This window comes from Mobula hypostoma, chromosome 4 (assembly GCF_963921235.1).
Source record: "Mobula hypostoma chromosome 4, sMobHyp1.1, whole genome shotgun sequence".
In the NCBI taxonomy this organism is placed as follows: Eukaryota; Metazoa; Chordata; class Chondrichthyes; order Myliobatiformes; family Myliobatidae; genus Mobula; species Mobula hypostoma.
Genome location: NC_086100.1, coordinates 24863752 through 24888941, shown reverse-complemented (window position 1 = coordinate 24888941; position 25190 = coordinate 24863752). Strand labels below are relative to the sequence as shown.

The 25190-nt window shown below is 41.6% G+C and overlaps 1 protein-coding gene across 1 annotated transcript in view; it reads right to left on the bottom strand.

The window, feature by feature from the left end:
- LOC134345172 (sodium/hydrogen exchanger 9-like) overlaps nt 1-25190 on the bottom strand; it is a 585864-nt gene that overhangs the window by 246826 nt on the left and 313848 nt on the right. Inside the window, exons 10-11 of the mRNA XM_063045405.1 lie at nt 16941-17054; nt 642-753 (exon numbers count right to left, since the gene is read on the bottom strand). Of these exons, the coding sequence (XP_062901475.1) occupies nt 642-753; nt 16941-17054 (226 nt within the window). The remainder of the gene's footprint in view (nt 1-641; nt 754-16940; nt 17055-25190) is intronic.

Genomic DNA, 25190 nt, shown 5'->3' with positions numbered 1-25190 from the left:
TATTCAACTGCCTATTTCCTTCGATGCATTAGTTGAGAACTTGAGTGAAGGGGAAAGGTTGAATAGGTTAGGATTTTATCCTGGAGCGCAGGAGAGTGAAGGGATATATGATAGAGGTATACAAAATAATGAGGGGAATTGATAGGGTTAATGCAAGCACGCTTTTGCAGCCGAGGTTGGGTGAGACTACAACTAGAGGTCATGGGTTAAGAGTGAAAGGTGAAATACTTAAGAGGAACTCGAGGGGGAAACTTCTTCAGAGGGTGGTGAGAGTGTGGAATGACCTGCCAGAGGAAGTAGTGGATGTCGGTGTAATTTCAACAGGTGAGAAATTTGATAGGTACATGGATGGGAACAGCATGGAGGTCTAGGTAGAATAATAGCAGGGCATGGACTACATGAACCAAAAGGCCTGTTTCTGTATTGTGGCATTCCATAACTCCCTGACTCTATGACAATAACTCTGAGTAAAAATACTTCTAGCCAAATACTCTGAGCATCTTTTGCCAGAGATTTTATCGTTAGTCCTTCAACCACCTACTACAGGGGCAAACTTACCTCTTTTTTCCTATTTAATCATGTCATGTTTTTGCAACTTATATTTAGTAGAAGGCATCATCAATGAGAGGGAACTAACTTACCTGAAAACATCATCATGTGTTGGAAGTTCCATGGAATCCTTCTCTTGCGCCGCAGGTTGAGCAGCAAGGTCAAAGGGTATATATTACAAGCACGAGCCACAAAGATAGCGATCTATTGACACAATATCTTAAGGAAAGTAGCAAATGCATCAGCTGATGAATGCTTGGATTAGAATTTGGATCTTTACGTCACACGGCATGATGCTGTAAAACATTACCCATTGCACAGAGCCCAGACACTTCCGTGAACCCCATTTTATTAAAGGAACTTTCTAAATGCAAGAAATTGTTCAGACAAGCTTCCACACTACCTACTGAATCGGAATCAGAGTCAGTATCGTCAGTAAAAAGAGTCATGTTAAGGAAATTCCACTAAATTCTCTTCTACAAACTGGGGAATGAGAAATGACTGGAACAGATATAGAAAATGGAAGCTAATGGGATTGGGAAACGGGAAAACCTGCAAAGATTAGCTTGAGTAGGTTTTAAAAAATTCTTTACTTTCTTTATTTATCAAGGAAGCGAATGCTGTTTGCAATATCAGAGGTGAAGCCTGTTTCAAATTGAATTAAAACCACTGTTAAGTGTCAAACATATTGATGAGAATGGAATCATCCACAGGCCAGAGAAGACAAGGACAGCGAATTCTTTACCTTGTATGACATTAGTGAACTAGATGTGCTTCTACAATGTAGAACTTCCATGGTTACTTTTTCTGACATTACCTTTTTATTCCAAATTTATTTAATTACTTGAATTTAAATTCCATTCCTGCCAATAGTAGGATCTGAACTTATGTTTAGATTGTCACTTTTCTTTAAAAGGAATTTTCTGAAATTAAGAATTTTGAGAAAGAACGTACCATCACCATGGGAATATTGACTCCTAGAGCTTGTTACTGCTCAAGAATAGAATGTTATTTGGAGCTGGTGCTAACAAACTGAGCCATATTTTCTTTGAAGCAGTATAGGACAGATAGCTAGCATCATTTCAATGCTGGAAAATGGGACAGGAAGATTTCTAGGCCAAGAAGTTTTGAAGTGCGTTAATTTGTGTGAAAAATAATCAGCATCATATTTCTTCCCAGTATGCATGACTGTAGTTAGTTTTAGATTAGAGTAAGTAAACTATAATGAACAAGTGCTGGAAATTCTCTGTAGATCAGGCAGCAGTTGTAGAGAGTGAGAAAAAAATAATAATGCTTCAGGTCCATGTCCTTGTATCAAACAGTTAGGTGGAGTTCTGATTTAGAAGTACTCAATACTAATCCCACGGATAGCAGCTTCACACCATTGGCTCCTCTGCTGAGTTGTTTATTTCCTTATTTTCTTCTTAGTCAGCCTTACTTCAAATCTGTTAAACAGGGGAAAATATCATTTCTCTTCCATGTGAAGAAGAGCTAACCAAGATGCCCCTGAGGGCCTCAACATCTCAGCATGGTTGTTAATAACATGAGCCAAGCTAAAAACAATCTGGGCATTTTTCCTTTTAATTGATCCCATATCAGTCTTCAGATTTTGTTACATTTCACAAAATTGAAGACTGAAAATCAGAAGCTGCTTGTACTGGGAGAAACTGCAGATGATGCTTATCCTCGGATGAACTATTCTGCACTTTAATTATTTACTGGATGTTAACATGGTTAAATTTCACTGGCCATCTTTAAATGCAGTTGGCGAGGTGCTGTTTTAAACCACTGGAGTCTGTCTACTAATTAGTAGGGAATCCCCTGATTCTGCTACGTCAATGAGCAAAGAAGAAACAGATTTCCAAGAAAGGATAGTGTGAAGATTAGAAGGAATGGTGTTTCAATGCTCCTGCTTCCTTATCTTTCTGGCTGGTAGCGCTCAAGAGGCTGAGAGGTTCTGCTGAAAAACTTTTGGCAAGATTATGTAGTGAATTTTATAAATGATACACCCTGCAGCTGTGGTGTGTTGGCGATAAAAGGAAGGAATACTCTGACTAGAAAACCATGTTCAAACTAAGCACTGACCTGGCAGCTTTTGAGTGTTACAAGTACGTTGAAAATTCAGGTGGGCACTGACTATTCCATCAGATTCTTGACAATAGTAAGGCAAAGGGAGTGAAATGGTGTGCAGTTGTTCTCGTTGCCGCAGAATCACGTAACTGGCCAAGGTGCTTTTAATCAAAGGTGACCAGACAGTTGATGGTAAGCAATTTGGCAATGGTAACCTTGTTGAACATCAAGGAAAAATAGACTTCTTTTTGTTGAAGACATTAATAATAACTTATTTATCGAGCACTTTATCATTACTGGCACTTACGTGGCACAAATATTAATCTCCATTTAATGGAGATTATTCCACCGAGTTGCAACACAGAGCATCATAGGAAGCCATTCCTGCCTGTGGCCATCAAACTTTACAACTCCTCCCTTGGAGGGTCAGACACCCTGAGCCAATAGACTGGTCCTGGACTTATTTCCTGGCATAATTTACATATTACTATTTAACTATTTATGGTTTTTTTACTATTTATTATTTATGGTGCAACTGTAACGAAAACCAATTTCCCCCAGGATCAATAAAGTATGACTATGACTATGACTATAATCAGGCTATGTCTCACCAATGTCCATATTTACAGGCATCACCATCCACTAATATTCCCCTCTAACCTGGAGGCTCGTGGAACTCTTGCAATGATAACTAGGGATGATGTAAAAAAATCCAACTTCCTACCCTTGAAATGCCAAAAGACCTGCAAGGTTTTATACCCTTGCTGCCCATTAATTTCTGTTTTACCAGGATCTTCCCTGTTGCCATAACTTGGTTAAATCCTGCCTTGATGTGACTTCACTTCTGGAACCTAGACTGAGCATCAGTGAGCAGATAATTCAGCAGAAAATACCATCTGATTATACTGCTGAGATCTCCTTCCGTTTCTTTGCTAACACGAGAGTTGACGTTTGAGCCACTCATTGGAATTATTTGACGGATCTCATTGATAATAAAATAGAAGACATCTATTTTGTTGCAGAGGATGGGGGTGTACCACTACTAGAAGAGCCTGCCTGGATGAAAGGCTTGTACAGGGACTCAATCTTCAATAGAATAGTTGGGATGTTGTCCGATCTTGCAGGATTTTGGGAATGAGGGGAGACCTCATAGAAACATTTTGAATGTTGAAAGGCATGGACAGAGTGGATGTGGCAAAGTTGTTTCCCATGATGGGGGAGTCTAGTACGAGAGGACATGACTTAAGGATTGAAGGGCACCCATTCAGAACAGAAATGCAAAGAAATTTTTTTAGTCAGAGGGTGGTGAATCTATGGAATTTGTTGCTACGGGCAGCAGTGGAGGCCAAATCATTGGGTGTATTTAAGGCAGAGATTGATAGGTATCTGAGTAGCCAGGGGATCAAAGGTTATGGTGAGAAGGCGGGGAAATGGGACTAAATGGGAGAATGGGTCAGCTCATGATAAAATGGCGGAGCAGACTCGACGGGCCAAATGGCTGACTTCTGCTCCTTTGGCTTTTGGCCTAATTTGTTTCCTGGACACAGGAGAATGAGGGTAGATCTTATATACAAAATTATGAGGGGTAATAGATAGGGTAAATGCGAGCAGGCTTTCCCCCTCTGACTGGATGAGATTACAACTAGAGGTCATAGTTAAGGGAGGAAGGTGAAATACTGAAGGGGAGCATCTTCACGCAGAGGATGGTGCAGGTGTGGGTAAAGCTGCCAGGAGAATTGGTAGATGTGCAACATTTAAGAGGAGTTTGGATTGGTACATGGATGAAAGAGGTATGGAGGGCTTTGGACCATATGTAGGTAGACGGGACTAGGCATAAACCAGGCCAGCTCAGACTGATGGGCCAAAGGGCCTGTTTCTCTGCCTTAGTGCTCTACCACTCTATAATTCACTTTGTACATTTAGTCATTTCTCAGTACAATGTGAATGCACTGAACTGGTTCACAACTGACCTCAGTAATCACTTGGCACAACTGACTGAAAATGGTTGCAAATATTTCAGCCTTGCCTCTGGCATGTGCATGCTGGGTTCCACTACCTTTGAGGATGGGGATTTTGTTGGTGCCTCCTCATCTTGTTAGTTATTTAATTGTTTATCATGATTCAATATTAAAGATGGCATAATAACAGAACTTTGTTTCTCTTCCCTATGCCTGGGGATTGCTTTGCTCTGTCTAGTGCATGCTGCTTGCATTGGCTTTCATGCACAATACTTGGCTAGGTCGGGTGTTGCTCTTGGCATATGTTCTCCTCACCAAATGAGGGTAAGTCCCCTTACCTGATTGCGTTAGTAGAATAAGTGATATACTCAGCCATGAGGCTACCGATCTTGGTAGAATTCAATTCTGTGGCCAGCGGCCCAGAGTATCTGTTGGAGGCCCGGTTTTTTAACTCTAAGGCCTATTCCAAGTCTATTCCATTTAGCAAGAAGGCCATTCAGACAACACAATGTAGGTTGTGAAGACAGAAATTTGTGTCTCATCTCCAATATACAAATTGGTGAGGGAAAGATAAAGTAGGTTCATCCTTTATCTTGACTGCTGCAGATCCTGTCACATATTAAGATACTGGAAAGCAGTCTGTAATTTAAACTAATATTAACCGTACCTTATTAAAAAAACTAAAACACTGTCACTATACTATCTCCTATTGTGGCTTTCTTCCAAAGCGCAGATGGCTTCTGACCCTTGTTACACTAAACGTTGGTTCTGAACAATGATACGGGTGTGCTTAGCAACTAGCCCACAGTCCCATACAAAAGCAGATCCTACATATAATGCACTGCTCAGCTCTCTCCAGAGTTCCACGACTGGGCAACACTGATGGTTGCACATGCAGGCCCGTGATTTCTCACTCCACTTCTGGATTCAACACTTACCTGTTACTGGGCCAAGAGGCCAGAAACACTTTGTATCCGGCTGCTCTGCGATGGACCATAATTTTAAATTGATTTGAAGAGAGTAAAGGGGGATGTTAGAAGTAAGTTTTTTATACAGAGAATGGTGGGGGCATGGAGAGCGCCGGGTGGTAGAGGCAGATACACTAGGGGCACTTAAATAGGCACATGGATGACGGAAAGTGGAGGGCAGGGTTAGATTGATCTTGCATAGGCTAAAAGGCTGGCATAACATCACAGGCTGAAGGGCCTGTACTGTTCTATGCTCTATAACTTGGCCCCATTAATCTGAAAGGAGTCGTCACCTTTAATTCAAAAGGTATATTGATGTAAGTTTCCTGTCCTTTCAGATTGAATATTTTATGGTTTTAAATAAATTAGAGGCAGATTATTGTACTTTTAATTAAATATTTTTGGAATAATTAATCAGTGATGGTCAATTGTTTCAATTCCAGGAAGACTACTATATGTTTGTAATGCCTTGCTATATGTTTGAGGGCTTTGTGGATACCATTCTCTCCTCCATGCAACTAATGGGATGCAAAAGCATTTTTATTTTCATCTCCTCTGGTTCGCCTGTGATATTGATAACCACAGTGAAAACGCTTCCTACTACTGTGGCTTATGCCTGGAAATCCAGCAAATCTGGTGGCTTCTTTTTCAGCTTTCACTATCTCAGTTGAATCGTAGAGTTCACTGTCTCTTGGCACACGTCTGTGAGTTGCTGTAAACAAGTCAATGTTCATATTCAAATTCAGACACGGAGTCAAAATTTCACACTTTCATCGATCAATGCTTCTGACATGAAGTCACAGAACCACCCACTGAGATAAATGGTGAGGTAATTTAAGTGAACAACAAGGGTACTTCATTAAATCAAAAATAAAGGCTAAAAGTGTCAGGTTAGTATTTCTAGCCGTGCTTTTCTTAATAGAAGCAGACAGACTTTGAACTTTGCATGCTAAACACAGTTGATTAACTCACAGAGCAGTCACATAATCCAATCTTTAAGTGGAAAATTCTAAAAAAGTATTGATTGCTAACAACCAATTTAACCAGTAACCTCAGAGTTTGCAGTAGAGCCTTGACCATTTCAATCAAGGTGATGGAAGAGTTCACCCAGGACATATTCTATTCTGTTTACAGTCTCCTTGCAAATATTTTCCAATATGAAGAAATATCAACTGAGGCAGGACAGGAGACACATAAGAGGAACTTACACTCAGTGGCTAGTTTATTGGGTGCACCTGCAAATACCTAATACAAACTCTAATTGCAAATCCAATGTAAATAATGCAAACATCTAAACAGCCATTCATGTTGCAGCAACCGAATGCATAAAAGTATGCCGACATGGTCAAGAGGTTTTGTTGTTCAGACCAAATATCTGAATGGGGATGAGATGAGATCCAAGTAACTTTGACCATGGAATGATTGTTGGTGCCATTTGGGATAAACATAGAAATATACAGCACATTACAGGCCCTTCGGCCCACAATGTTGTACTGATCATGTAATCTACTCCAGAAACTGCCTAGAATTTCCCTATCGCAAAGCCTCTATTTTTCTAAGCTCCATGTACCTATCTAAGAGACTCTTAAAAGACCCTATTGTATTAGCCTCTACCACTATCGCCGGCAGTGCATTCCATGCACCCACCACTCTCTAGGTGAAAAACTTACCTCTGACATCTCCTTGTACCATCTTCCAGGCACCTTAAAACTGTGTCCTCTCATGCTAACCATTTCAGCCCTGGGAAAAAGCCTCTGGCTAGCCACACGATCAATGCCTCTCATCATCTTATACACCTTTATCAGGTCACTTTCTCATCCTCCGTCGCTCCAAGGAGAAAAGGCCAAGTTCACTCAACCTATTCTCATAAGGCATGCTCTCCAATCCAGGCAACATCTTTGTAAAGCTTCTCTACACTCTCTATATAGAATCAACATCCTTTCTGCAATGAGGTGACCAGAACTAAATACAGTACTCCAAGTGGGGTCTAACCAAGGTCTTATATAGCTGTAACATGACCACGGCTCTTGAATTTAATCCCATGGTTGATGAATGCCAATGCACCATATGCCTTCTTAACAAAACTGTCAACCTGCACAGCAGCTTTGAGTGTCCTATGGATATGGATCCCAAGATCTTGCTGATCCTCCACACTGCCAAGAGTCTTACCATTAATATTGTATTCCGTCTTCAAAGTTGACCTACCGAAATGAACCACTTAATACTTATCTGGACTGAACTCCATCTGTCACTTCTCAGTCCAGTTCTGTATTCTATTGATGTCATGCTGTAACCTCTGACAACCCTCCAGACTATCCACAACATCCCCAACTTGTGCGTCATCAGCAAACTTACTAACCCACCCTTCCACTTCCTTGTCCAGGTCATTTATAAAAATCACCGTCCTTCATGCAGAATACGAACCATCCATAACCACCATTGCCATTTGTGGGCAAGCCAATTCTGGATCCCCAAAGCAAGGTCTCCTTGGATCCCATTCCTCACTACTTTCTGCATGAGCCTTGCATGGGGAGCCTTATCAAATGCTTTACAGAAATCCATATACACTACATCCACTGCCCTACCTTTATCAATGTGTTTTGTTACATCCTCAAAGAATTCAATCAGGTTTGTAAGGCATTACCTGCCCTTGACAAAGCCATGCTGACTATCCCTAATCAAATTATGTCTCTTCCAAATGCTCATAAATCCTGCCTCTCAGGATCTTCTCTAACAACTTGCCCACCACTGAAGTAAGATGCAATGGTCTATAATTTCCTGGGTTTTCTCTACTCCCCTTCTTGAACAAAGAAACAACGTTTACAACCTTCCAATCCTCTGGTACTTCTCCCATCCCTATTGATGTTGCAAAGATCATAGCCAGAGGCTCAGCAATCTCCTCCCTCACTTCTCACAGTAGCCTGGGGTAGTTTGTGTATCTCAGAACCAGCTGATCTCTTGGGAATTTCACACACAACAGTCTCCAGAGTTGACAGAGAATGGAGCAAAAAACAAAAATAAAATCCAGTTAAGTGGCAGTTCTGTGATTGAAAATGCCTCGTTAATGAGAGACTTGTTCAAGTTGACGGGAAGGCAACAGTAACTCAAAGATCCACATGTGTACAACAGTGGTGTGCAGAAGAGCATCTTTGAAAGCTCCAAACCTTAAAGTGGATGGGTTACAGCAGCAGAAGATCACACTGGGTTCAAATCCTTTACCTAATAAAGTAGCCTCTGAGTGTATATTCCAGCGTTTAGTCTGAGCCACAGCGTCTAGGGTGAATGTTGGGGGTTCACAGTGCCACTACTTTCCAATAGTATGCTAATGTACCACTGTAAGGATAAATACCTCAGGGTACAAAATCTGTGGAGATTAGTGGAGGGATTGTTATTAACTTGGAGGAACATAATGTTTTAGATCATGAATGGGCCATATCAACCTTTGAGCCATTGCAGCTGATCTGACCTTAGCTTCTCCACTTTGTTGGCTTTTTACTACGATCCCTAACAGCCTGAAAGAACAAATATCAGTCTACCCTGACCAGGAACATAATCAATGGTTCATCAACGTTGATTGGCCTTATTTCTAGTAGTGACGAGACAGCCTACAGAGAAGAGGTTAACACCTTGACACAGTGGTGCCAAGATAAGAACCTCTTCCTCAATGTCCAGAAAACAAAAGAGCTGATCGTGGATTTCAGGAGGAACAGAGACAGGCTTACCCCAATCAACATCAACGGGACTGCAGTTGAGAGCATGAATAGTTTCAAATTTCTCGGCATACACATCACCGAAGATCTCACCTGGACTGTACACACTGACGGTGTGGCAAAAGATGCACAACAGCATCTTTTCCACCTCAGGCGACTGAAGAAGTTCAGCATGAGCCCCCAAGTGCTCAAGACCTTCACCATAGAGAGAATCTTGACTGGCTGTATCACTGGCTGGTACGGGAATTGCACCAACCTTGATCGCTGGGCACTGCAGAGAGTGGTACGGACAGCCCAGCGTATCTGTGGATGTGAACTTCCCTCCAATGAGGACACTTACAGCAGCAGGTGCATAAAGAAGGCCCAGAAGATCATCGGGGCACCAGTCACCCCAACCATAAACTGCTTCAGCTGCTTCCTTCTGGCAAATGGCACTGCAGCATTAAGGCCAGGCCCAACAGTCTACGGGACAGCTTCTTTCTACAAGACTGTAAATTCACATGACTGAGCATTGCGACGGAGTCATAACGCAAAGATTTTTACTCCCTTGCGTTGTGGGATGGATATAAGATTTAAATAAATTCAGTTTAAGTCAATCCCCCAAAGGTCTCGGGATTATGGAATTCCAGACATTTACGATCCTCTGAGAAAAAGAAGTTCTTCCTTGACGCCACACCTCTATTCTGAAACATTACTTCCCCACAAAAGGAAACCTGCAGGAACTTGATGAAAATAGTTTTAGCAATTTGTCTTACTTCAAAACCCAGATCAAACTCAAAAGAAAATGATTAGTCTTAATGGTCCAAGTTCAAAAGTAGGCTACAGTGCTTACATTTGACTTCACAAGCTAAATTTTACGCCTGTGGAGTTGGATCCTTTGTGGTCATGACTAGATGATGCACCTACAAATTCACACCGAACACAGATTTTGAGTTAACGAAAAGCTGGATGTTGAAAGTAGCTGAATATTGGTAGGTGTTGACTGCAAGCTAATTCCTCCAGCGCTGCCTCAAGATGATAAGGGCAGATTCATGTTGCTTACAGCCCAGTTGCAAGCGATTCACATTTAAAGGGAGATGTGAAGAACATGGAACTTATTAAAAGCAGTCTCTGGTTTATTTTATGTCATCAGGGAGATTTCTTATTTTAAATACTTTTTGGAACATCAACATTCTTTCAAGACTCCTATTCATTTAAAATGTAATTATTTAAGAGTACCTCATGCAGTCATTTAGATAATTTAGAACAGTTCTGAACCTTAACTGAAATAAAAGCTATGTAGCTCATGAAAGCTGATTTTGCTTATGAGCTAAAACGTGTTTCTGCATTATGGAAAAATATGAAATACCAAAAGGTTCTCCTTTTTCCATCTTGGCTGGAACTGATGACTTATTTGTAGCAATCGATGTCTCTCAGTTAGTCAGTAATGGGCTAAGGAATGATGCAGGGAACCCTGGGTGATGGAGAGCTTTGGAAACCAAAGATCCAAAGTCACTCAGCCTTGACAAGCTTATCATCCTCAGCAGATGTTGTGTCTTAAATCATTCACATCCCACGTCTCCAGATATTTACTCCTGAAAGGTATCTATTTTATTCACATCTGAATTAATCAATACTAGCCACTTCACTTCATGGGAGCTGTTCCATTGATTGACCAACTGCTTGCCAGAGCAATGCGACAATTCTAATCCCAAAGACAGACACAAAACATCTGCATTCCCTCAAGAAAGAAGAGGATACCATCTTCTCAATTTTGACAGAACTATATAATGGGTGGATAACTAACTGATTCTGCAGTCTATTATTTAAGTATCTTAAAGAATTATCAACCTCAAATTTTAGCTATTTTAGATGAACATCTTAAGCTTAGTTTTCCACTTATGCAATAAAAGTAAAGAAAAATATGTTTAAAGATCCTGACAATTTTTTTTTCTGTAAATATTTATTTGGACTATTGCAAAATCATTCTGCATTTGTGTACCTTTGCCTCTGCCAAATGTTAAGTGTTCTGCACTGCCTCCAATATAAAGGGTACTGAATTAATGTAGCTATCAGTTTATATGCAATAGTTTATGATGCTTTGGAACAATAAGATAAAGCACTATATAAAAATGCAAATCCTGATAAATGGCTGGAATAACTGTAGCCTTGGCCTAAAGGGACATACTGTAAAAATTCTTAATTTAGCCAACAAAGAAACAAAATTATTGAGGGACCTGGTGGATTAGTTTTAATTAAAAAATATACTCTTTGAAATGTTGCTCTGGGAATTTGATTTAAACAATGCATCCAGTGAGCCAGGCATTGTTATTTCCCCATTCTGATCTAATTACTGTTCGACTGTACAGCTTTTGATACAATGGATTGCTCACTTTGTGGCAACTGTACACGCAGACTGACAAAAAGAAATACTATTATCTTCCAGTCATCCTGGCCTCTACATCGAAGCAGTCAAATTAGAAATAATCTTTGAGTCACAATGAAGGGAGCCTCATAAATCAGGTTAGAGTTCTGCTTTCCATAGCAATTACAAAGTCACAGTCCATAGAAATAGGAACCTTCCATAATGCCAATAGAAATGTTGACTTCCTAAAAAAGAAACTTTGACCTAATTAAGGTCAAAAATCCATTAAATATCTCTCAGTAACTGAGCTATGAAGTGAAGGACATATTTTTTGATGATGTTCCCTATAATTTTCTTTCACCCCCTATACAAAGTCATTCTGAGATCAGGATTTTAGCACATATGAATATAGTGATTGTAACATTCTGATCTCAGGTGCACAATGGTTTAATTGTTTCACCTTTCATGACAGTCAGATACCCTTCTGTGAAGTTCTCTCCATAACCTCTCTGACTCTCTACTGGTTTATGCTATAATGTCCTCCGTAAACTTTTTTGACCAAATATTTGATAGCGTGTTTTCATTCCTTTGTTGTGTGTGTCTCAGAGACCATAAGATATAGGCGTAGAATTAGGCTATTTGGCCCCTTGAGTTTGCTCTGCCATTTCATCGTGGCTGATCCAATTTTCCTCTCAGCCCCAATCGCTTGCCTTTCCCCTGTATCCCTTCATGCCCTGACCATTCAAGAATCAACCTCTGCCTTAAATATACTCAAAGACATGGCCTCTGCAGCTGCTTGTGGCAAAAAATTCCAGAGATTCACCACTCTCTGGCTAAAGAAATTCCTCCTCATCTCCATTCTAAAAAGACGGCGCTCTATTCTGAGGCATGTCCTCTGGTCTTAGGCTCTCCCACCAAAAGAAACATCCTCTCCACACCACTCTATCGAGACCTTTCACCATTCAATTAGGTCACTCCTCATTCTTCTGAATTCTAGTGAATACAGGCCCAGAGCCATCAAATGCTCTTCATATGACAAGCCATTCAATCCTGGAATCATTTTTGTGAACCTCCTTTGAACCCTCTCCAGTTTCAGCACACCCTTTCTAAGACAAGGTGCCCAATACTGCTCACAATACTCCGAGGCCTCACTAGTGTTTTATAAAGTTTCAACATTACATTCTTGCTTTTATATTCCAGTCCTCTTGAAATGAATGCTAACATTGCATTTGCCTTCCACACACAGGCTCAACCTGTAAGTTAACCTTTAGGGAATCCTGCACAAGTCACTTTGTGCCTCAGTTTTTGGTATTTTCTCTGCACTTAGAAAATTGTCAACCCTTTCATTTCATCCACCAAAGTGCATGACCATACACTTCCCAACACTGTATTCCATTTGCCATTTCTTTGCCTTTTCTAATCTGCCTATCCTTCTGTAGCCTCTCTACTTCCTCAGAACAGCCTGCCCCTCCACCTATCTTCATATTGTCTGCAAACATAGCAACATAACAATCAATTCCATCATCCAAATCATTGACATATAATGTAAAAAGAATCGGTCCCAGCACAGACCCGTGTGGGACAGCACTAGTCACCGGCAGCCAACCAGAAAAGTCTCCCTTTATTCCTACTCTTTGCCTCCTGCCAGTCAGCCATTGCCTTATCCATGCTAGAGTGATTCCTGTAATACCATGGGCTTGTAGCTTGATAAGCAGCTTCATATGTGGCAACTTGTCGAAGGCCTTTTGAAAATCCAAGTACAGAACATCAACCGATTCTCCTTTGTTTATCCTGCTTGATATTTTTTCAAAGAATTCCAACAGATTTTTTAGGCAAGATTTTCCCTTGAGGAAACCATGCTGACTACAGCCTATTTTATCATGTGCTTCTCAGTATCTCGACACCTCACCCTTAATAATTGACTCCAACATCTTCCCAACCAGAGGTCAGATTAACTGGCCTATAATTTCCTTTCTTCTGCCCTCTTTCCCTTCCTGAAGAGTGGAGTGATACTTATAATTTTCCAGTCTTCCAGAAGCTAGTGATTCTTGAAGATCATTACCAATGCCTCCACAATCTCTTCAGCACCTCTTTCAGAACCCTGGGTTGTACACCATCTGGTCCAGGTGGCTTATCAACCTTCAGACCTTTCAGTTTCCCAAGAACCTTCTCTCCAGTTATGGTAACTTCACATACTTCATGACCCCTGACACCTGGAACTTCCACCATACTGATAGTGTCTTCCATAGTGGACTGATGCAAAATACTCATTCAGTTCATTGTCCCCCATTACTACCTCTCCAGCATTGTCTGCAGTGGTCGAATATCCACTCTCGCCTCTCTTTTACACTTTATGTATCTGAAGAAACTTTTGGTATCCCCTTTAATATTATTGGCCAGCTTACTTTCATATTCCATCTTTACCTTCTCAATGACTTTTTTGTTGCCTTCTGTTGGTTTTTAAAAGCTTCCCAATCCTCTAACTCCCCATTAATTTTTGTTGTATTATATGCCTCTCTTTGGCTTTTATGTTTGCTTTGACCTCTCTTGTTAGCCATGGTTGTGTCATCTTTCCTTTAGAATACTTCTTCCTCTTCGGATGTACAGTATATGTCCCGTGCCTTCCAAATTGCTTCCAGAAATTCCAGCCATTCCCTGCCAGTGTTTTTTTCCATCAAATGAGTCAAATGGATAAAGCCCCCGTGAAACATATTGAAATGTTCTACTATGTAAAATGTGATTTATTAATACAATTTATTGTTGTTCTGCTCCCATTCTTTGTGGTTTCACTTGGTTCGAGTCCTCCCTGAGCTGAGGAGACTATTTCCTTCTCAGTCTCTTCCATCTCTCCATTAACTGCTTCTGAATCTCATGAAAAACATGGATTGGGACAGGTTGTTCTCTGGCAAGGATGTGATCAGTAAGTGGGAAGCCTTCAAAGGAGAAATTTTGAGAGTGCAAAGCTTATATGTTCCTGTCAGGATTAAAGGCAAAGTGAATAGGAATAAGGAACCTTGGTTCTCAAGGGATATTGCAACTCTGATAAAGAAGAAGAGAGAGTTGTATGAAATGTATAGGAAACAGAGTAAATAAGGTGCTTGAGGAGTATAAAAAGTGCAAGAAAATACTTAAGAAGGAAATCAGGAGGGCTAAAAGAAGACATGAGATTGCCTTGGCAGTCAAAGTGAAGGATAATCCAAAGAGCTTTTACAGGTATATTAAGAGTAAAAGGATTGTAAGGGATAAAATTGGTCCTCTAGAAGATCAGGGTGGTCGGCTATGTGCGGAACCAAAAGAAATGGGGGAGATCCTAAGTGGGTTTTTTGCATCTGTATTTACTAAAGAAACTGGCATGAAGTCTATGGAATTAAGGGAAACAAGTAGTGAGATCATGGAAACTGTACAGATTGAAAAGGAGGAGGTGCTTGCTATCTTGAGGCAAATTAAAGTGGATAAATCCCCAGGACCTGACAGGGTATTCCCTCGGACCTTGAAGGAGACTAGTGTTGAAATTGCAGGGGCCTTGGCAGATATATTTAAAATGTCGGTGTCTATGGGTGAGGTGCCGGAGGATTGGAGAATGGCTCATGTTGTTCCGTTGTTTAAAAAAGGATCCAAAAGTAATCCGGGAAATCATAGGCCAGTAAGTTTGACGTCGGTAGTGGGTAAGTTATTGGAGGGAGTACTAAAAGACAGAATCTACAAGCATTTGGATCGACAGGGACCTATTAGGGACAGTCAACATGGCTTTGTGCGTGGTAGGTCACGTTTGCCCAATCTATTGGAGTTTTTTGAGGAGGTTACCAGGAAAGTGGATGAAACGAAGGCAGTGGACGTTGTCTACATGGACTTCAGTAAGGCCTTCGACAAGGTCCCGCATGGGAGGTTAGTTTGGAAAATTCAGTCGCTAGGTATACATGGAGAGGTGGTAAATTGGATTAGACATTGGCTCAATGGAAAAAGCCAAAGAGTGGTAGTAGAGGACTGCTTCTCCGAGTGGAGGCCTGTGACTAGTGGTGTGCCACAGGGATCAGTGCTGGGTCCATTGTTATTTGTCATCTATATCAATGATCTGGATGATAATGTGGTAAATTGGATCAGCAAGTTTGCTGATGATACAAAGATTGGAGACAGTGAGGAAGGTTTTCAGAGCCTGCAGAGGGACTTGGACCAGCTGGAAAAATGGGCTGAAAAATGGCAGATGGAGTTTAATACTGACAAGTGTGAGGTATTGCACGTTGGAAGAACAAACCAACGTAGAACATACAGGGTTAATGGTAAGGCACTGAGGAGTGCAGTGGAACAGAGGGATCTGGGAATACAGATACAAAATTCCCTAAAAGTGGCGTCACAGGTAGATAGGGTCGTAAAGAGAGCTTTTGGCACATTGGCCTTTATTAATCAAAGTATTGAGTATAAGAGCTGGAATGTCATGATGAGGTTGTATAAGGGATTGGTGAGGCCGAATCTGGAGTACTGTGTTCAGTTTTGGTCACCAAATTACAGGAAGGATATTAATAAGGTTGAGAGAGTGCAGAAAAGGTTTACAAGGATGTTGCCAGGACTTGAGAAACTCAGTTACAGAGAAAGGTTGAAGAGGTTAGGAGTTTATTCCCTGAAGCGTAGAAGAATGAGGGGAGATTTGATAGAGGTATATAAAATTATGATGGGTATAGATAGAGTGAATGCAAGCAGGCTTTTTCCACTGAGGCAAGGGGAGAAAAAAAGACAGAGGACATGGGTTAACAGTGAAGGGGGAAAAGTTTAAAGGGAACATTAGGGGGGGGGCTTTTTCACACAGAGAGTGGTGGGAGTGTGGAATGAGCTGCCAGATGAGGTGGTAAATGCGAGTTCTTTTTTAACATTTAAGAATAAATTGGACAGATACATGGATGGGAGGTGTATGGAGGGATATGGTCTGTGCGTAGGTCAGTGGGACTAGGCAGAAAATGGTTCAGCACAGCCGAGAAGGGCCAAAAGGCCTGTTTCTGTGCTGTAGTTTTTCTATGGTTTCTATCTCTTGGACCAGTCTAATACTTCTAAGTTTAATGGTCATCCTTATTTGCTTTATACCTTGAAGAAGCAAAATGAGCCATACTTATTTTGTTAAAAGCTTTAGACAAATTCCGGCAGATGAATGAAAAGAAAAATGGAGGGTTATGCTGGCGAGAAGTACTAGATTGGGTAGCTGAACACTGTGGGCCATCGGATTTTACTGTGCTGTACTGTTCTATGTTCTAAATGTCACTGCAGTTGAATTGATCACCAATCACTTCCATTTTTCCCAAATATTAAAAAAAACCACGAGACCATAACAAAATGTTGTTTAGCCAAAGGATACAAAGGCTCCAAATATGAAGAGGGCATTGAAGATGTGGTTCTGGTAGGTGAACAGGGCAACTCCCATGTAACAGAAGATGAAGTTCTCAGCCATAAAATTCATGAATTCAAAAAGCTGCAAAATAAAAATATTAATTTTGGTTACATCTACGAAAAGGAACGATGGAGGAACACAAGAAAATAGGAACAGGACTTGATCACTGGCTCCTCAGTCCTGTCCTGTTCATTATGTTTGCAGGTGATCTACCCCGGGCCTCATCTTGTTCTGTGCCAGATCCTGATAACACAAAATTCCTGATTCTTTCAAAAATGTTTTTACTTCCCCTTTAAACAGAGGTAGCTACTGTGTGCTAACTCCACAATGCCCTGAGCTACAGAACACCACATACGTAACACCTTCTGTGAAAAGAAATACCTGTGCACCTTAGTTTATGTGATTGCTGCTATACCTTATAACTCCATGTCCTTAGTGCGGGAGTTTGCAACCTTGGTTAATGGTAGTGGTTCATGGCAGAAAAAAAGGCTGGGAACCTCTGCCTTTCTGAAAACATTTAACTTGTCATTCCTCCTATTACCCCTCAGGATCATGTATTTTTAAATAAGATTATCCTTCATTCTTTGAAACTCTGAAGAACACAGGTCTGACTTTCATAGTCCTTTATGATATGGGATCTCCATCATTCCAGAAATTAGCCCAGTAATCTTCTGAATTGCCTCCTGATTCTAATACACACTCTCTAAAGTAAAAGAATCAGAACTGTATATAACACTCCAAGTGTTACCCCACCATCAACAACTTACAATTGTAATATGAGTTCCCATTTTTAAAGTACCAACTTCAAAGCCATTAAGTTTAATGTGCCATTGGCCTTGTTAATTACTCCTTGTGCGTTTCAAAGTCAAAGGAAATTTATTATCAAAATGTTTGTGTGTGTGTGTCACACAGATACGTATATAGACTCCGTGTGTGCGTGTGTGTGTGTGTATGTATGCGCGTTATCATATCCCACCTTGAAATTCATTTTCTTGCAGACATTTACAGGAAAACAAAGAAATAACATAATTTACAAAAATCTATATGTAAACAAAGACATGTGCAAAAGGAGTTAAATTGTACAAGTAAAAAAGAAATCAAATAATATTGAGAACATGAGTTGTAAAGTCCTTGAAAGTGAGTCTGGTGGATCTGTAGACTGTGCAATCAGTTCACAATTGAGGTGAGTGAAGTTATAAGGTAACTGAACCTGAACCTGGTGGTGAGGGTACTTCCTGTATCTCATGCAGAAGAACACCTAAATCTCTCCGTTCTCCACTCATTTGTAACTTACAGCGTATCCATTTAGACAATTGTTTGCCTTGGGACTTGGCATACCAAAATATAAGACTTCATATTTTCCTGAAGTAAACTTCAATTGCAAAGTTTTTGCTTGGTCATTCAACCTATTTACGTCCCACAAGGGTTCAAATATACTCATTCTAGCATGTTTCTCCTACCTATTTTCATAACCCCAGCAAATTAAAAAATCTTACACTCTGTTACATTAAGATAGTATTATTCATTAATTAATACAGTATCAGTGTGGGCCTAAGAATAATCCTTGGGACAGCTAACTACATTTGTTTCTCCAGTCTTAAAAAGACCAGAGTTATTTTAACTCGTTGACATCTATGTGATAAGCAGTCTTCAAACCATGTTAGCATGCTTCCCCCAATACCGTGAGACCTTGTCTTGTGCGTTAGCTGTTTATGAATGTCTTCTTGACAGTTTCCCCTCTATCAATTCTGCTTTTATATCCCAAACAACTCTAGAAAATTTGTCAAACATGATTTTCCTTTCATTAACCATTGACATAATTTGATTCTACATAGCTTTTCTAAATGACTGACTATTTCTTTCTTGACTGCAGGCTCCATTCTCTTCCTAACAACAGACGCTAAATTTAACTGGCTTCTTGACTTCTTCTTCCTCTCTTGGGCATTGACTTCACTTATCCAAACACTCAGTACTCAGCCGAAACTCAACGAGTTTTGTTAAAACTTCAACGAATGGCAATACCGTTTCCGCAGCCATGTTACTTAACGCCCTTGGACACAGACCATTAGATTCCAGTGACTTGTCTACTTTTAGTTCCATTGTTCCTCTAATGTTATATCTCTCATGATAGGGATTTCTATTTGAAAAGAGTCAGTCTGATAACCTTGCAGTATTCATAGTATTCTGCACTGCAAAGCAAGTGGCCTGACGAAGGGTCTCGGCCTGAAACGTCAACTGCACCTCTTCCTAGAGATGCTGCCTGGCCTGCTGCATTCACCAGCAACTTTGATGTGTGTGGCCTTAAACAAATATTTACTTGGCTCCTGTTATTAATTCTGCAGTCACACTTTCCAGGGTTCCCTCACTTACCTTAATTACCCCCTCTCACTTTGTACACCACAGAAACTCATGCTGCTTGTTTTGATTTCACTTCACAGTTTACTCCCATAATCAATTTTCTACTTTTGAATTACCTTTTATGTTCTCACATCAAAATTCAAGGTAAGTTATTATCAAAGTACCTATATGTCACCATATTCAACCCTGAGATTCATTTTCTTGCAGGCATAATAAATCCATAATAAAATAATAACCGTAACAGAATCAGTGAAAGATCGCACCAAATTGGGTGTTCAACCAGGGCAACAAACTGCAACTATAAAAAGAAAGGAATGATAATAATAAATAAACAAACAACAAATATTGAGAACATGAGATGAAAAGTTCTTGAAAGTGAGTCCATAGGTTGTGGAAATAATTCAGTGACGGGGTGAGTGAGGTTGAGAGAAGTTTTCTGTCGCAAACACGAGGAAATCTGCAGATGCTGGAATTTCAAGCAACACACATCAAAGTTGCTGGTGAACGCAGCAGGCCAGGCAGCATCTCTAGGAAGAGGTGCAGTCAACGTTTCAGGCCGAGACCCTTCGTCAGGACTAACTGAAGGAAGAGCTAGTGAGAGATTTGAAAGTGGGAGGGGGAGGGGGATATCCAAAATGATAGGAGAAGACAGGAGGGGGAGGGATGGAGCCAAGAGCTGGACAGGTGATAGGCAAAAGAGATATGAGAGGATCATGGGACAGGAGGCCCAGGGAGAAGGAAAAGGGGGAGGGGGGAAAACCAGAGGATGGGCAAGGGGTATAGTGAGAGGGACAGAGGGAGAAAAAGGAGAGAGGGAAAATGAATGTGTGTATATAAATAAATAACGGATGGGGTACGAGGGGGAGGTGGGGCATTAGCAGAAGTTAGAGAAGTCAATGTTCATGCCATCAGGTTGGAAACTACCCAGACAGAATATAAGGTGTTGTTCCTCCAACCTGAGTGTGGCTTCATCTTTACAGTAGAGGAGGCCGTGGATATACATTGTCAGAATGGGAATGGATGTGGAATTAAAATGTGTGGCCACTGGGAGATCCTGCTTTCTCTGGCGGACAGAGCGTAGGTGTTCAGCAAAGCGGTCTCCCAGTCTGCGTCGGGTCTCGCCAATATATAAAAGGCCACATCGGGAGCACCGGACGCAGTATATCACCCCAGCCGACTCACAGGTGAAGTGTCGCCTCACCTGGAAGGACTGTCTGGGGCTCTGAATGGTAGCGAGGGAGGAAGTGTAAGGGCATGTGTAACACTTGTTTGGCTTACAAGGATAAGTGCCAGGAGGGAGATCGGTGGGGAGTGATGGGGGGAATGAATGGACAAGGGAGTCGCATAGGGAGCGATCCCTGCGGAAAGCAGAGAGACGGGGGAGGGAAAGATGTGCTTAGTGGTGGGATCCCGTTGGAGGTGGCGGAAGTTACGGAAAATTATATGTTGGACCCGGAGGCTGGTAGGGTGGTAGGTGAGGACCAGGGGAACCCTATTCCTAGTGAGGTGGCGGGAGGATGGAGTGAGAGCAGATGTGCGTGAAATGGGGGAGATGCGTTTGAGAGCAGAGTTGATGATGGAGGAAGGGAAGCCCCTTTCTTTAAAAAAGGAGGACATCTCCCTCGTCCTGGAATGAAAAGCCTCATCCTGAGAGCAGATGCGGCAGAGACGGAGGAATTGTGAGAAGGGGATGGCATTTTTGCAAGAGACAGGGTGAGAAGAGGAATAGTCCAGATAGCTGTGAGAGTCAGTAGGCTTATAGTAGACATCAGTAGATAAGCTGTCTCCAGAGATTGAGACAGAAAGATCAAGAAAGGGGAGGGAGGTGTCAGAAATGGACCAGGTAAATTTGAGGGCAGGGTGAAAGTTGGAGGCAAAGTTAATGATGTCAACGAGCTCAGCACGCCTGCAGGAAGCAGCGCCAATGCAGTCATCGATGTAGCAAAGGAAAAGTGGGGGTCAGATACCACAATAGGTTTGGAACATAGATTGTTCCACAAAGCCAACAAAAAGGCAGGTATAGTTGGGACCCATACGGGTACCCATGGCTACACCTTTAGTTTGGAAGAAGTGGGAGGAGCCAAAGGAGAAATTATTAAGAGTAAGGACTAATTCCGCTAGACGGAGTTTTCTGTTCTGGCTCAAGAGCCTGATGATTGAGGGCTGCTCTTGAACCTGGTGGTGCGGGTCCTGAGGCTCTTGTACCTTCTTCCTGATGGCAGTAGCAAGAAAAGAGCATGTCCTGGGTGCTGGGGGTCCCTGATGATGAATGCTGCTTTCTTGCAACAACGCTTTCTGTAGATGTGCTCAGTAGTGGGAAGGTCTTTACCTGTGATGGACTGGGCCATATCCACTACTTTTTGTAAGATTTTCCATTGATGGATAATGGTGTTTCTATACCAGGCTGTGATGCAGCCAGTCAATATACTCTCTGCTGTATATCTATAGAAGTTTGTCGAAGTTTAAAAGTCATGCCAAATCTTTGCAAACTCCTAAGGAAACGGAGGTGCAGCTGTGTTTTCTTTGTAATTGTACTTGCGTGCTGGGCCAAGGTCAGGTCCTCTGAAATAATAACACCAAGGAATTTAAAGTTGCTGACCCTCTCCACTTCTGATCACCTGATAAGGAATGGGTCATGGACTGGCTCTGGTTTCCTTTTCCTGAAGTCAATAATCAGCTTCTTGGTCTTGTTGATGTTGAGTCAGAGGTTTCTTCTTTCTCAATAAAAGAATCAACCATTTCCCTTCCACCATCTGGCAGAACTGGTCCTCACCCTCAACAATTTTTCCTTTGGCTCCTCACACTTTCTCCAGACTTTAGGGATAGCCGTGGGCCCCAGCCACGCTTGCCTCTTCATTAGCTACGCAGAACAGTCCATGGTCCAAGCCTTCCCCGGTAATGCCCCTCAAATCTTCTTTCACTACATTGATGACTGCACTGGTACTGCTTCGTGCATCCATGCTGAGCTCAACAATTTCATCAACATTGCCTCTAACTTCCACCCTGCCCTTAGCTTCACTTGGTTCATTTCTGACACCTCCCTCCCCTTTCTCGATCTCTTTGGCTCTATCTCTGGAGACAAACTGTTAACGCACATCTTTTATAAACCAACCGAATCTAACAGATATCTTGACTATACCTCTTCCCACCCCATCTTCTGTAAAAATGTTATTCTTTTTCTCAGCTCCTTCATCTCCGCCACATCTGTTTCCAGGACACGGCTTTCCCTTCCAGGACACTCTCCTTCTTAAATGAATGGGTTTCCCTTCCTCCACCATTGATGCTGCCCTCACCCACATCTCCTCCATTTCCTGGACATCCGTGCTCACCCTATCTTCCTGCCACCTTAACAGTGATAGAGTTCCTCTTATCCTTACCTAACAGCCTCTGCAACTTCTGCCATTTCCAAAAGGATCCTACAACTAAACATATCTTTACCTCCCCCTCTGTCTCCACTTTCCACAGAGATTGCTCCCTCCCTGATTCCTTGTCCATTTGTCATCCCCCTCTAATCTCCCTTCCGGCTCTTATCCCTGCAAATGGACTAGGTGCTACATCTGCCCATTCACCTCCTCTTTCACTTCTATTCTATTCCCCAAACAGTCCTTCTAGGTGAGGCAACACTTCACCTGCAAATCTGCTGGGGTTGCCTATTGTATCCGATGATCCTGATGTGTCCTCCTCTACATTGGTGAGACCCGTCATAAATTGGAGGGCCACTTCATCAACCATCTCCGCTCCATCCAACAAAAGCGGTTCCTATTCCCATTCCGACATGTTCCGCCAAGATGAAGCCACACTCAGGGTGAAGGAGCAACACTTTATATTCCTTCTAGATAGCCTCCAACCTGATGGCATAAATATCGATTCCTCCTTCCAGTAAAAAAATGTTCCCTCATCCTCTCCTCTTCTTCTTTTCCCTCTTTGGCCTCTTACCTCTTCTTATCCACATTTCACCTCCCCCTGGGCCCCTTCTTCTTCTCTTTCTCCCATGGTACACTCTCCTCTCCTATCAGATTCCTTCCTCTCCAGCCCTTTATCATTCCAATCCACCTGTCTTCACCTATCACCTTCTTGCTATCGCCCTTCCTCTCCCCCTCTGGCCTCTTGCCCCTTCCTTTTCAGTCTTGAAGAAGGGTCTCAGCTCCAAGTATTGACTGTTTATTCATTTCCATAGATGCTGCCTGACCTACTGAGTTCCCCCAGCATTTTGTGTGTATTGCTTTGGATTTTTAGCATCTGTAGACTTTCGCGTGTTTTTGAGTAAGAAGTTGTTGTCGTGGCACCATTCAGCCAGATTTTCAATCTCCCTCCTATATGCTGATTCGTCACCCCCCTTGATTCCACCTACGACAGTGGTGTGGTCAGCAAACTTGCACATGGCTTTGGAGTTGTTCTCAGCCATACAGTCATATGCTGATTCCTGAAATATTCTCAGTCCTCTGATCTACCACTAGCTTTTTCCAATTTTTGATTTATTTTTTTCCATTGAATCCATCTTTTTGGTTGGTATAAGTTTCTGCTTTTATGAAACAGCTGCTTAATAGATCCTGACCCGGATCTGGGCTGTACCCTCCAAATATCCGGACGTGCCTCTCGGTTTTTTTGCACTACCTTACTTTCCATTTTTCTATTTTCTATTTATGATTTATAATTTAAATTTTTAATAATGACTATCGATTTGAAATCCAGGGAGCGGGAAGCGCAGAATCAAATATCGCTGTGATGATTGTACGTTCTAGTATCAATTGTTTGGCGACAATAAAGTATAAAATATAATTGACGCAACACACATCAAAGTTGCTTGTGAACGCAGCAGGCCAGGCAGCATCTGTAGGAAGAGGTGCAGTCGACGTTTCAGGCCGAGACCCTTCGTCAGGACTAACTGAAGGAAGCAATATAATTGACTATCGCTGCTCATTAACTGATCTTATCTTTACCTATTTTTCCAGTTCATTCCAGACAATGCTTCCTTCATACCTTGCAACTGTCCTTATTTAAGTTAAAGACATTGGTTTTGGAAACTTCTGTCTTTTTGCACGTAGTGGAGGGATTTACTTTAATAATTATTGGATTCTACAGACGCAGAAAGCTGTTCATTTTACGGGCCTCTCTCACTTATCTCCTTGGTTGTCATAAACTTCTACTTCCTCACTCTGGAAGTCTCCAGATTGTTCTTATTTCTTTTACTTGCATGTCTCTTCCTTGTTACATGGCAATCTTCTCCAAGTGCTCCTGACTCAGCATCACAAGTCAAAGAAGGAGGACAACAAAGGTATAGTTATTGGTCTTGTGCCATAGAGTCATTCCTCCCCAGATTTTCACTTCCACCGTCAAACTAAAAAGAATAAGACACTTGAGTATTGTATAGTGATGGCCACCATATTAATATCCATAAATTTAAACTCACCTAGAACTTAGATGCTATTCCATTTCAACTCCTGTTCACCCATCACCCTATTCTCTATAGATATAACTCAAGTAAAGTCTTGATTTTAAGATTTTCTCCCTCATTTTCAAATCCCTCCTTGGCTGATACCCTCTATTTTTGCTGCCTCCTTCAGAGTTAAAACACTTGCAGGAAATCTGTGATCTCATCATTCACTCCTTAAGTTACTGTTTTCAATAACTCTGTCACTGTGTCTTTAGCTGCCAAAACCCCAAGCTCCAGATTTCCTTCCCTAGATCTTTATTTGCTCCTTTCAGCTAATCATCTGCTGTCATGTCTCCTTACATAGGTCAGTATAAGATGTTGTTTTGTTAACACTTCAGTCTCAGTTATTGGACAAAGCTGTCAGCTAGCAGAAGAAAATGTTTTACAGGATGAAGCCAGTGGAAGTGAGATATTGGAAGCTCTGA